This window comes from Salvelinus namaycush, chromosome 5, assembly GCF_016432855.1.
Source record: "Salvelinus namaycush isolate Seneca chromosome 5, SaNama_1.0, whole genome shotgun sequence".
Lineage (NCBI taxonomy): Eukaryota > Metazoa > Chordata > Actinopteri > Salmoniformes > Salmonidae > Salvelinus > Salvelinus namaycush.
The window spans coordinates 22,371,490-22,383,865 of record NC_052311.1 but is presented as its reverse complement, the minus strand read 5'-3'; the positions used below and the strand labels follow the sequence as shown (position 1 = coordinate 22,383,865).

Below are 12,376 nucleotides of genomic sequence, written 5' to 3'. Positions count from 1 at the left end.
GCTGCACTAGGTCCTCCCACTAGGTACTCTACTAGGTCCTCCACTAGAGATAAAACTAATAAAAACACAGCCAATAGACAGGTTGGCTGACACCGTCATGAAAATGATGCGCGCACATCGATGGGTCCGGAAACAGTGCTTTGTTATGATTCTGAACGGTCAGTTAGCTAACAAGAATGACCAGAAGCTGCCATGTGGGGAATCATAGGTGGCTGGTTTCAGCTAGTTTCATCTTGTTCTTAATACCATGTCTTGTTTTGAGATGTTTGGACTGATTTCATGTCCATGCTAATATGGCTCAAATTCACTAGCTAGCTAGCTAACCAACCCCTGTAACGATGTATTTGAGAGACAACAAGTTCTCAATGTGCAAATGTATGTATGTTTTCAATAGACATTTGGAGACAATATATAGTTTACATGTTGTCAACAATCCTAGCCAACCCTGTCTGTTGTGCCCCATAGTTGCGCACGCTTTGGTTTTGTTGCTGAACTACCAACCTTTCTATAGGCTTGTTTGAAGTTTAGCAAGTCCACTGGTCCCTCAGGACTCAGTGGCAGAAAGTTACTCACTCATTCACTCACTAAATTCACACACTTGCACACACACTCATCCACCTACCTGGAACTTTGCAGAGACAGGGCTGCTTGTCAAGGATTACAATCAGATATGACTACTCAGTCCAGCTTGGTTGACCAATGAGCTAATAGGCCATATATACCCACCAAAAGAGCATGTATGTTCTAAGAGTACGTAGTAGACAACGTGCTGTGAGTTTCCTGCCAGGAAGGCCTAAAGGGCCTTGAACTACATCATCCATTCTGCCCTCCACTTCAAAAACAGCCTTTGGAGTGCTGCCTGGGGGTTTTGGAGCGCTGCCTGGGGGCGTTCGCCATTAGCTTGCCACTTGGCGGCCAATTGCGGGGAGCAGCGGAGACAAAAGCCACGCCCACCCCTGCATGCTCTGATTGCTCCGAGAGGGCCGGGGATTAAAAAAAAACCTATGTGCCCCGGTTGGGACGGGATGGGGCCTCGTTTTGGCATGGCAGAGCGCAGATTCCCCCGCAGAATGTTTGTTTGGCTGTTTTTGGCACAGGCCGTCCAGGACTGGGTCTTTATCAGTTATTGGATGTCAGTCAATTGATTCAGTGTGCAACGTTGGAGGATTCTTTCCTGTTTTGATGAGGACGTTGACATTCCACGATACTAATTTAAAGCAAATATTCAATTGGGAGACGAGACCCCACACTCAACGATGTGCTGCAGGCTATATTCTAGTGCTATCTCAACAACAAACATGTTTCCTCTTTCTGAGCCAATGCCTTACTACAGTGCACACCTGAACTAGCCGTTTCATATGTCAAATCAGAAATAAAGGTGCACTGTATTTCCTGCCAACTATAGTCTGGATTTTCTAACCATGATATTTGTCTATAACCTATTTATTATCTATTACTTCCTGCTATGCAAATTGTTGGGTGACATGTTACACACGGTGCACTTATATGGATGGCGTTTCATCTTTGAACCTCTCCGTCTTGCCTGGCAGGTGTTTGAATCAGATAAACTCATCATTTCAAATAAAAGGGCTGAGAAGTCAAGCGGATTTACAGACTGTCCAAGAAAAAAAGGGCCCCATTGTCTATGTCCTACGTGAGGTAATGAGAATAAATGAAAGGCTCAGTGCGCCCTCTCTGACATCTCTCTCTCTCTCTTCCCATCCCTATCTCTCCTGGCTGACGTGTTTTGCTATACTGTGATCTCCTGTCTCCGGGCCCTCAGGTAATTTGTATATTGCATGGAGTCAAAAGCTCTGTCAATCAGATAAGCACTGACCTAGCAGGCCTTATAGATAAGACATTACACAGCAAGAGGGAACGGCAGACAGTGGGTACACAAGGCCGACTATAAAGGCTCAGTGAAGCGAGGCTGATCACGACGGCTTTTCAACCACATAGGGCTGCCAAGAATTAAGTATCGCTTGTCCTCTTCTTGCCATCTCCCAATTTAGATTGACTGGATCAAATCTGGATCTGGTGGATACTCGTCTTTCCTTTTCAGGTCCAGAACACAGTTTAGACAGGTTATATGATATATGTTATATATGTTATATGATGTGAGTGGGCCTCTGCAAATAAAATAAAATAAAATTGTATTTGTCACATGTGCCAAATACAACAGGTGTACTTAACCTTGAAATTCTTGCTTACGAACCCTTCCCAACGATGCAGTTCAAAAAATAAAATAATAGTGACACAAGAGGAATAGAATACACAATAACGGAGCTATATATTTTATTCCTCTTGTGTGACTATTTTGTATGTCTTACTCTGCATTGTAAAATTCTAACTTTAGAAGCCTTTTTAAACCTTCAGTAAAATTCCTCTGTAAACGTAAAACGTGTTATGTGTAAATCATGTACATATTTCCAGAATCAATTAAATGCAGCTATTAGGCCTACAGCTTTTTGACATTGCACCAAATGGGGTGCAAAAGACACTGCATGCGTATATTCCATTGGCTTACCAAACAACAAGGTGCTTTACCATGGAGTGGGAGACAATGTGCCACACATTTTGAATGAGTGCGACATTGACAAATTACAAAGGGTGAGACAACATGAGCTTTTGTTCAAGACAACATTTGGGTGGTGCACAGATAGAAAGCCACTGGGGGATTTCACTACAAATTCTAAATAAACGTTCAAGACAGCCCAGAGCACTTTCCATCAATGAAGGAGCGACTCAAAAGTTAACTTACGTGATTTTTTTTTTTTTTATAGATGCTACTTCTCTGAAACTTGTCACAGCAAACCTGCGCTCAAAGTGACCATACAATATCATTCCATATGGTACAAATGACATCTTTTAAAAGGCAATATGTAGTGGTGATCTCTAAAGATTCACCTAAGGGACAATTGGTTAAATTTAAGGACATAATTGATATAGTTTTATAACTAGGACTGTTGTTACTGAGAACACCATCTCTTCTAAATATGTCACAGTGTAGCCTACCCCTGTGGATGAGTAGCCTATGCTCTATAACCGTAGTGGTGATTGCAATCTCCAAACTAAGATGTTGGCCAACAACTAACGTGAAAAACTATTTATATGGACAATTTCTACCCAATAAATGTTGCTGTTGTCTAACAATATTGAGTCGTATGCTTCCAGTGCCATCTACTGACAAGAGACAGGTAGCACAGAACCTACCATTCAAACTATTCAACAACTTTTCTGTGTGAGCCAAAACAGTGAGCCATATGGCTCTTATGTCATAGAAGGTGCCAGTGCTGTCACTAGTAGGCCTACTTAATTTCTCCATGCAAATATGATTTATTATTGAAAGTAGTATAGCTTTGTCCTACACGCAGCGTACAACCCATCATGAGAAGCTGTATGCTAAGAAATACAAGCTGAGTAACAGGACTAACCGTTCTGTAATTTGTGTTCTGCTTTTAGTTTAGTATTTTTCGAGGTGTTATTCATTAAAATACTTAACACATAGTTTTGAGTAGGAAGCGAGTGAGAAAACAGAGTAGGAAGCGAGTGGAGGATTAGAGGGCAGGACACGCTGAAAGATGATTGAAATTCAGCCACAGAACGGACTTGGAGCATGCTCTTGAACACACTCCTTCCACCCGGAAATACGAATAATTCCCAAAGATGGCGGAGCAAGGGCCAATGGCGATAGCTATGCGGCTAAGAAATCAACTCCAGTCCGTATATAAGCTCGACCCGTTACGAAATGAGGTAGGTACCAATTCATTTCGGACTCTATAGACCAGTGAGAATTGTTTGAGTTGATCAGAGCTGGATCTAGCCGCATAACTAGTTACGACGAGGAAAGGCAGCAATGCGAGCGCTTTCTCCCGTCCCTAAGTGATGGGGAGAGAGCTGCCTACCATGTGTGCGCAGGCGTGTGTGTGGAAGAAGTCTACTCGTGTTGTTGTTCTGGGCAGCTAATGCAGGTAATTCGTGCAAATGTGTACCGTTCAAACTACCCATTCCCCCCGTTGTACACCAGAAACGCGATGCCTTGTTTGTTAAAATACTAATGTGCGTTTTGCATGGATAAAATATTTTGACTGATGTTAGTTCTTACACTTATTAACTAGTAGCAGCTAATTGTGTTTGCTAGGCTAGCTAGCTTCTCGTGACGGGATTGTCAAACCTTGCTTGTAAAGTGACTGTCTTAACGTTACCTGTGTCCAATATGTGCAATTCCGTGTGTAGCGTACTGGGTTGCTAACTATATAAAGATATAACGTAAGGTTAGATGCTACACTTATTTGCCATTGCGTTAGCAATCATAACTAGGTACAATGTTGCAGTCACCTGACACACCCACCTGCTCAAAGTAGTGGAAAAGAGCACGCGCAATCGACAATGTTATTCGAATGAACTCACCAGGCTCCTCTAGAATATCATCATTCTGCTATTTATTTATTTTTACACCAAGTAGCAACAATGTAACGAAACTGCATGGGATACTTTATATTCTTGAGATTTCAATAGCAACTTAATATTGTTGCAGGAGGAAGTGAAGTTGAAGATCAAAGACCTGAACGAGCACATAGTGTGTTATCTCTGTGCTGGGTACTTCATCGATGCCACAACTATTACCGAGTGTCTGCATACATGTAAGTGGGCCTAGCCTGTGTTTTCTATGTTTTGGCTTATGACGTTACCTCTCTAAGAAATAGGCAAACTTTTATAGACTTGTGGACTAGCCTTCTTACTGCCTGTGAATGCGTACAAATCAAAGTTTGTTGGTCTCGTACACAGATTTACAAGTGCAGCGAAATACTTATGTTTCTAGCTTCAAAAGTGCAGTAATACTTTTGTGTATATATAGTGTATGTGGACACCCTTCAAATGAATGGATTCGGTCATTTCAGTCACAACTGTTGCTGACGGGTGTATAAAATCGAACACACAGCCATGCAATCTCCAAAGACAAACATTGGCAGTAGAATGGCCTACTGAAGAGCTCAGTGACTTTCAACATGGCATGGTCATAGGATGCCACCTTTCCAACAAGTCAGTATATCAAATTTCTGCCGTGCTAGAGCTGCTCTGCTCAACTGTAAGTGCTGTTATTGTGAAGTGGAAATGTCTAGGAGCAACAACGAGTCGGCCATGAAGTGGTAGGCCACACACTCACAGAATGGGATCGCCAACACTCACTACCGAGTTCCAAACTGCCTCTGGAAACATCAGCACAATAACTGTTCGTTGGGAGCTTCATGTGAAATGGGCTTCCATGGCCGAGCAGCTGCACGCAAGCCTAAGATCACCATGCGCAATGCCAAGTGTCGGCTGGAGTGGTGTAAAGCTTGCCCCCATTGGACTCTGGAGCAGTGGAAACGCATTCTCTGCAGTGATGAATTAAGCTGCACCATCTGGTAGTCCGACAGACAAATCTGTGTTTGGTGGATGCCAGGAGAACGCTACTTGCTCAAATACATAGTACCAACTAAAGTTTGTTGGAGGGGGAATAATGGTCTGGGGCTGTTTTTCATGATTTGGGCTAGGCCCCTTAGTTTCAGTGAAGGGTAATCTTAACGCTACAGCATACAATGACATTCTACACTTCCTACTTTGTGGCAAGTTTGAGGAAGGCCCTTTCTTTTTAAAGCATAACAATGCCCCTGTGCACAAGGTGAGGTCCATACAGAAATGTATTTTGATCAGTGTGGAAGAACTTGACTGGTCTTCACTGAGCCCTGACCTCAACCCCATCGATCACCTTTGGGTTGAATTGGAATGCCGACTGTGAGCAAGGCATAATCCCCCAACATCAGTGCCCAACCTCACTAATGCTCATGTGGCTGAATGGAAGCAAGTCCCGCGGCAATGTTCCAACATTTAGTGGAGAGCCTTCCCAGAAGAGTGGAGGCTATTATAGCGGCAAATGGGGGACCAACTCCATATTAATGCCCATGATTTTGGAATTAAATGTTTGACGAGCAGGTGTCCACATACTTTGTCATGTAGTGTACATGGTAATATAGGTTTGTATAGTGCATTTTAATGTTATTATAAAAGAACATCAATGGCCAATGTCTCTTCTGCTTCTATTTCAGTCTGTAAAAGTTGTATTGTGAAATACCTCCAAACCAGCAAGTATTGTCCAATGTGCAACATAAAGATCCATGAAACCCAGCCTTTATTGAACCTGAAATTGGATAGAGTGATGCAAGACATTGTCTACAAACTGGTTCCAGGACTTCAAGAAAGTAAGTACATTGAAATTCATACAATAATACTTGTTCTGATTTGTTACATAGTACTTTAATGGTTTTATTTTGTTTCTCCTGTTTACTTAGGGGGAAAAGCTCTTAACTCCTAATCATCTAATTTGATAAGTTCTCATGCAATGAGAACTAGTGTAACAGCGTTACTTAAACACCTGCGTCATTACATTATCAATTTAGCTTGATAAAAATGTATATTTTTTATTTTACGTGGTAGTATTTCTAAGGTCCTTATTTTCTGTTCTTTGTAAACAGGTGAAGACAAGAGAATAAAGGAATTCTATCAGTCGCGTGGGCTTGAGAGAGTTGTCCAACCGTCTGGGGAAGGTAAGCCTTTAGATTTTAATTAGATTTTTCATGTTTTGTGAATCTACAGCTTCTACTTTTACATGGTATCTGTGTGTCACCCCTAGACTCCATACCAGATGCAGGATTACCTTTTACCAGCTTTGACCATTCCAAGGCCCACTTCTACAGATATGACGAGCAGGTCTCGCTTTGTCTAGAGAGGCAAAGGTAAGCTTTCGTGCCATGTCTTGACAACTACAGTAAGTAGCCTACTGTCTATTCTCAGACCGCAGGTGGATTATCACTGATACTTAGTGCTTAAATTCAGCTTTTTGTTTCTACATCCCCCCTCAGTGTTTCCGGTAATTGCCAACTATTGTCCAATAAAAATACATAAAAGCCAACAAATAAAAACATTGCCACCCTAGAATATATCCTGTTTGCATTAGCTCTGCATGGAAATTGGTTCAGATTGTCTTTCAATCGCATCATCTATGTACTCTGCCTGTCTGTCTTGAGCTCTCGCTAACATTTCAACTGGTACCGGCCTGCAGAGTTTCCTGCGCCAGTGAGTCAGTGTGACGGGCAGAAGTGTTTAAGTATTTTATGATGTTTTGTAAACTGGTGACAATGATTTGAGCTATAATAGCCTACCATGCAAAAGGCAGGTGTCCTGCTGGCTTGTCAATATGCTGTTGAAACCTGGACGTTTTACTTCATGAGGCATGTCTTACTTTGCTTCAAAGTAGCCTGTAACCAAAATCCCATCACAGAAATGTGATGGCAATTATTTGATGAAGACTTCCTCATGTGTTCATGTACTATGGGTTTTCTTTCATTGTCTAGCAGCCAAAGGTATTATCCTAGTCATTTTAGCAACTCACGGTAGTTCTTTATCTCGCCTCTTTCAAAATTTCAAAGGGATGTTTCTATCCATGAATTAAAACACAATACCCCATAATGACAAGGCAAAAACAGGTTTAGAAATGTTTGCGATGTATAAAAAATGTGAAATCACATTTACATAAGTATTCAGACCCGTAACTCAGTACTTTGAAGCACCTTTGGCAGTGATTACAGGCTCTGGTCTTCTTGGGTATGACGCTACAAGCTTGGCACACCTGTATTTGGAGTTTCTCACAATCTTCTCTACAGATCCTCTCAAGCTCTGTCAGGTTGGATGGGGAGCGTCACTGCACAGCTATTTTCCGGTCTCTCCAGAGATGTTTGATCGGGTTCAATTCCGGGCTCTGGCTGGACCACTCAGACATTCAGAGACTTGTCCCAAAGCCACTCCTGTGTTGTCTTGGCTGTGTGCTTAGGGTTGTCCTGTTGGAAGGTAAACTTTCGCCCCAGTCTGAGGACCTGAACACTCTTGGAGCAGGTTTTCATCAAGTATGTCTCTGTACTTTGCTCTGTTAATCTCGATCCTGAATAGTCTCCCAGTCCGTCCCGCTGAAATGTGCCCACAGCATGATGCTGCCACCCATGCTTCACCGTAGGGATGGTGCCAGGTTTCCTCCAGACATGCTTGGCATTCAGGTCAAAGAGTTCAATCTTGGTTTCATCAGACCAGAGAATCTTATTCGTCGTGGTCTTCCTTTGGTGCCTTTTTGAGGAGTGGCTTCTAATTTGGCCACTACCATAAAGGCCTGCTTGGCGGAGTGCTGCTGAGATGGTTGTCCTTCTGGAAGCTTCTCCCATCTCCACAGAGGAACTCTGGAGCTCTGTCAGTGACCATTGGGTTCTTGGTCACCGATTGCTCAGTTTGTCTGGGCAGCCAACTCTAGGAAGAGTCTTGGTGGTTCCAAACTTCTTCCATTTAAGAATGGAGGCCAATGTGGTCATGGGGCTCTTCAATGCTGCAGAAATTGTTTGATACCCTTCCCCAGATCTGATCCTCGACACAATCCTGTATCGGAGCTCTACGGACAATTCCTTCAACCTCATGGCTTGGTTTTTGCCCTGACATGAACTGTCAACTGTGGGACCTTATATAGACAGGTGTGTGCCTTTCTAAATCGTGTTCAATCAATTGGATTTACCACAGGTGGACTCCAAGTTCTAGAAACAGGATGCACCTGAGCTCAATTGAGTCTCGTCGCAAAGGGTTTGAATGCTTATGTAAATAAGGTATTTCTGTTTTTGCCTTGTCATTATGGGGTATTGTGTGTAGATTGAGGATAAAAAAATATATATATCAATTTTAGAATATGTGGAAAGTCAAGGGGTCTAAATACTTGGTGAATGCACTGCACATTGCAGCGCTTAAAACTTTAAGAAATAATTATCAACATTTTAAGCTGAATATTCTGATCTTGTTCCATCAGCCTTGTTAATTGATACAGCGTATACCTACACTACTTTGACACACATTGTGGGGATTAAGGAGTATATGCAATACCCACTGAAAAATAACTGGGTATACAGCTTATACCTGCATATACCCTCCACTACACCACTGATTGGCAGTGAGCACTCCAAAAAAAACGAGCTTAACCTTCACACGGTGGCATTCAAATGGGTTTCTATTAGATATAGCCGGTAAATTTCACATTTTAAAATGAAAATCCCGTCACAAATGTTTCCTGAAATTCTGTCCATTGAAAATGCCCCTTAAAATCCCTCCCAGTGTTTCATGCTTAATCATGTACTCTCTTGTCCCTACAGTTCATCTCTTTCTGAAAAAAAAGATAAGACCAAACTGACTCTTCAAGTAAGTTGTATGTGGAATGGAACCACATTATGCCACCAGAGGTCTGTTAGTTTAACTTGCAGTGGTCTGTTCTGTTTGGATCGGGTCTCCACAAGCAATGCTTCCCTCAATTGTATTTAATTTGAGTATCGGTCAGTCCCTAATAGAATTGCCCACACATTTCTTGGTATTTCCGTTTTTAATTCTGTAATCACGTGTGGAATTGGAGTTGTAGTAATGTTGCTCTGCCTCGTCTCTGCAGCAGAAGTTTGTGCGCTGCTCGGTCCGAGCTGAGGTGAGACACCTGCGTAAAGTGCTATGTCATCGACTGAATGTGGAGAAGCACCAGGTCAGTTGATCGTTTAAGAGGGACATATCAGCACCATTTTACATTACATGTGCAGTGTACCTATTTGCAAACAGTCCAAAACTACAACACAGGAACCATGTCCTATGACTACAAAAGTGTAGCCTATTAGGTAATCCCTTGTTGTGCAACTTTTCAGTCGAGTGCTTTGAATATTATACACAAGTTAGTTGTATTTTGAGTATGTGAATGTTTCAGAGAATTGGAAATGGAGCATATGTGCGCTTGTACAGTTGACCCAGGACCAGTTGTCATGTTTTGTCCTCACTGTGTGGTCTCCATTTCATCACAGATCCAGATGTTGTTCAATAATGAGTCCCTTCCAGATCACATGACCATGAAACGGCTGTGGATCTCTCACTGGTTTGGCAAGGTACCTCCAAGTTGAGCCAACAATTTCATACTGAATTCCTTTACACTTGAACTTTTTCCATTTGGACGTTCTGCGGTGGAAACGGCATTGTTGGATTGAAGGACATAAATAATATTCCAAATCAATATTCTGTAGTGACTTCAAATTATACAATGTCTATGGCAATTTTACTCTCAATTCAAACATTTTTTCTAGCACAAGAAGAAAGTCATTGTATGTTACTTAGAAAACTACATTGTTTGGGAGTAAGACATATAGTCTCACACACTAATTAAACATAAGAGTGCATACATATTTAAAAAGTTAAATCATGCTTACACTGATCTCACTGTACATCTTCCTTCATAAATCCAAATAATGAATTGTAGTGCGAGAAGAGAAAATACTTTTTGACTTACCTTGAATCCTGTAACAGGGTTATAATTGATTTGGGAGTTTCTTCAGATTAGTTGGATTTATGTTCACGTAAGATCACTTGAGACATATGTAATTAATTGGGTATTTTTATTCCAGGCTCAACCGTTGGTCCTTCACTACACTATTAAGGACAAAAGGACAAGATAGAACTTTTCTTGCCTGGCTACCCATCCACATCACTCTGGCCAACTGATGTTTCTTGTCCACCATGAGTCTGGGTTTGCCCCCCCCCCGACAATTTGTAGAATGCAAACACATTCTGATTGGTCCCAGAAACCGATGGGTTGGGCCAGAGCCGGCCTACATGATGTCATCAACTTTGATACTCTTTGTTAGACGATCCAATCGCTGATGAATTTGTTTTGTAGAAAGGCCTTCATTTTGAAGTCAGACAAACAACTTCTAGGATGGCAGTTTCAGACTGAACGTATGTAGCGATCGATAGACTCATTGGTTTGGCAACAACCACAACCAACGTGTGTGCGACTATGGGGCAAAACAGACAAGGTTGGCTTCGATTGTTGACATGTAAACTAGTCTCGATGTGCAAATGTATTTGTTTTAAATAAACAATGAGCACTTGTCTCTTCATACATTAGTTGTTGGTTAGCTAGTGAATTTTTGTCATCTTAGCATTGACATGAAATCAGTCAAACCTCAAAACAAGACATGGTATCAAGAACAAGATATAACTAGCTGAAAAGAGCCACCTACGATTCCCCACATGGCAACTCTTTTCGTTGTTGCTAGCTAGTGACCATTCAGAATCCTCACAAAGCACGGCTTCCGGCCTCAGAATTACATTTGGGGTGAGTTGTCAGGCAAGGACTTCCCCCTTTAATGACCTCAGCAGCTGTATATATTTTGTATTAAATATATTCTATTTTAATAGTGTGTATATATTTTGTATTTTTGAAAATAAATATTTTAAAGTTGGACAAATGTGCAGTGTTTTTTTTTACGGTTATCTGTGGAGATTTGCACTATGTTCAATTATAGGAAGCCAACATCAGAATGGAAGCAACTATCAATGAACCTGTGCAATGTTGTCTCAACTCAGTCATGGAAGTTATAACCTCAAATAAAAGCATTGAAGCTTTAGTAGTGCATTTGTTAAAGGAGTGAAATTATGTACACTTTTATAGACCAGAAAATTAAAGCTTGTCACTAAAATTGTAATTTATTAGTTGACGTTTCAGTGGTGCAAGTCTGGAATTATCAAATTGGAGTAGTGCTAAACTAACACTGAAGAACTCTAAATTCTGGTAAATAATTTTGTTCTCAGAAGCACCTAAACTCCCATGAACTGTACAATATTCAGTGGAACTGACGTTCTGTACATACTTGATGCTATTTTACAGCCCCTTTATGGCTTGTGCTGATGAGTCACGCCGGATAGGAGCAGCTGATGTCCAGGCATGCCAACGTTGGGAATCGGTGCTAACTCAAGTCCATTTGCATTAACTCACTATTCTCAAAGCTATACCCAAATCTCATACTAGATACCTTTGTTTTAATATGACTGTCAGACGATTGGTTCTAATGTTCTTTCTTCATTAAGTGATAACATCCCACTAGGTGGCAGACTTGATTCATTCTACTTTTAGGTTGACTGAGAGACCATCCCTATGAGGGGCATTATCAGTGGAGCTATGGTGCTGCTTGACATGTTTAGAATACTTTTTCTCATGCCATCTGTGTCTTTCTAATATTACTCAGTCATACAGGATGATTTGTGCCATTGAGTCAATGTTATTCTCAGTCATGGCCTTTTTTTTTTTTTTACACACACCATACATTCCATGTAATATTTTGTAGCACAGTATATTTGGGCTTTAAAACCAACTGATGGGTATCTGTAACCATATCAAAGGGCATCTTTTCGTGTAAAATTAAAATTATGTCGAGCAATACATATCCACTGTATGCTAAAGAAATTACCAGCTATTTACTCAAAGTATATGATGAAATTGTAA

General features: G+C 41.2%; 1 protein-coding gene across 2 annotated transcripts; it reads left to right on the top strand.

Annotated features, from left to right (window-relative positions):
- Positions 1–3,659: 3,659 nt before the first annotated feature.
- LOC120048053 (polycomb group RING finger protein 1) lies at positions 3,660–11,338 on the top strand. Of its 2 annotated transcripts, none has more exons than XM_038993740.1 (9): positions 3,660–3,753; positions 4,538–4,643; positions 6,090–6,242; positions 6,516–6,587; positions 6,674–6,776; positions 9,219–9,264; positions 9,506–9,592; positions 9,903–9,983; positions 10,497–11,338. In XM_038993740.1, the coding sequence occupies exons 1-9, from the start codon at positions 3,667–3,669 to the stop codon at positions 10,545–10,547; spliced, it is 786 nt and encodes a 261-aa protein (XP_038849668.1). In that variant the 5' UTR covers positions 3,660–3,666; the 3' UTR covers positions 10,548–11,338. The 2 variants fall into 2 exon arrangements, with proteins under 2 accessions (XP_038849668.1, XP_038849669.1); XM_038993741.1 differs by lacking the exon at positions 3,660–3,753 and adding an exon at positions 3,939–3,971.
- The last annotated feature ends 1,038 nt before the right edge of the window (positions 11,339–12,376 follow it).

Coding starts and splice junctions, on each gene's coding strand:
- LOC120048053 (XM_038993740.1), top strand. CDS start 3,667: ATGGCGGAGCAAGGGCCAATGGCGATAGCTATGCGGCTAAGAAATCAA. Junction 6,243..6,515: donor GGTTCCAGGACTTCAAGAAA/GTAAGTACATTG, acceptor CTTTGTAAACAG/GTGAAGACAAGAGAATAAAG. Junction 6,777..9,218: donor CTTTGTCTAGAGAGGCAAAG/GTAAGCTTTCGT, acceptor TTGTCCCTACAG/TTCATCTCTTTCTGAAAAAA.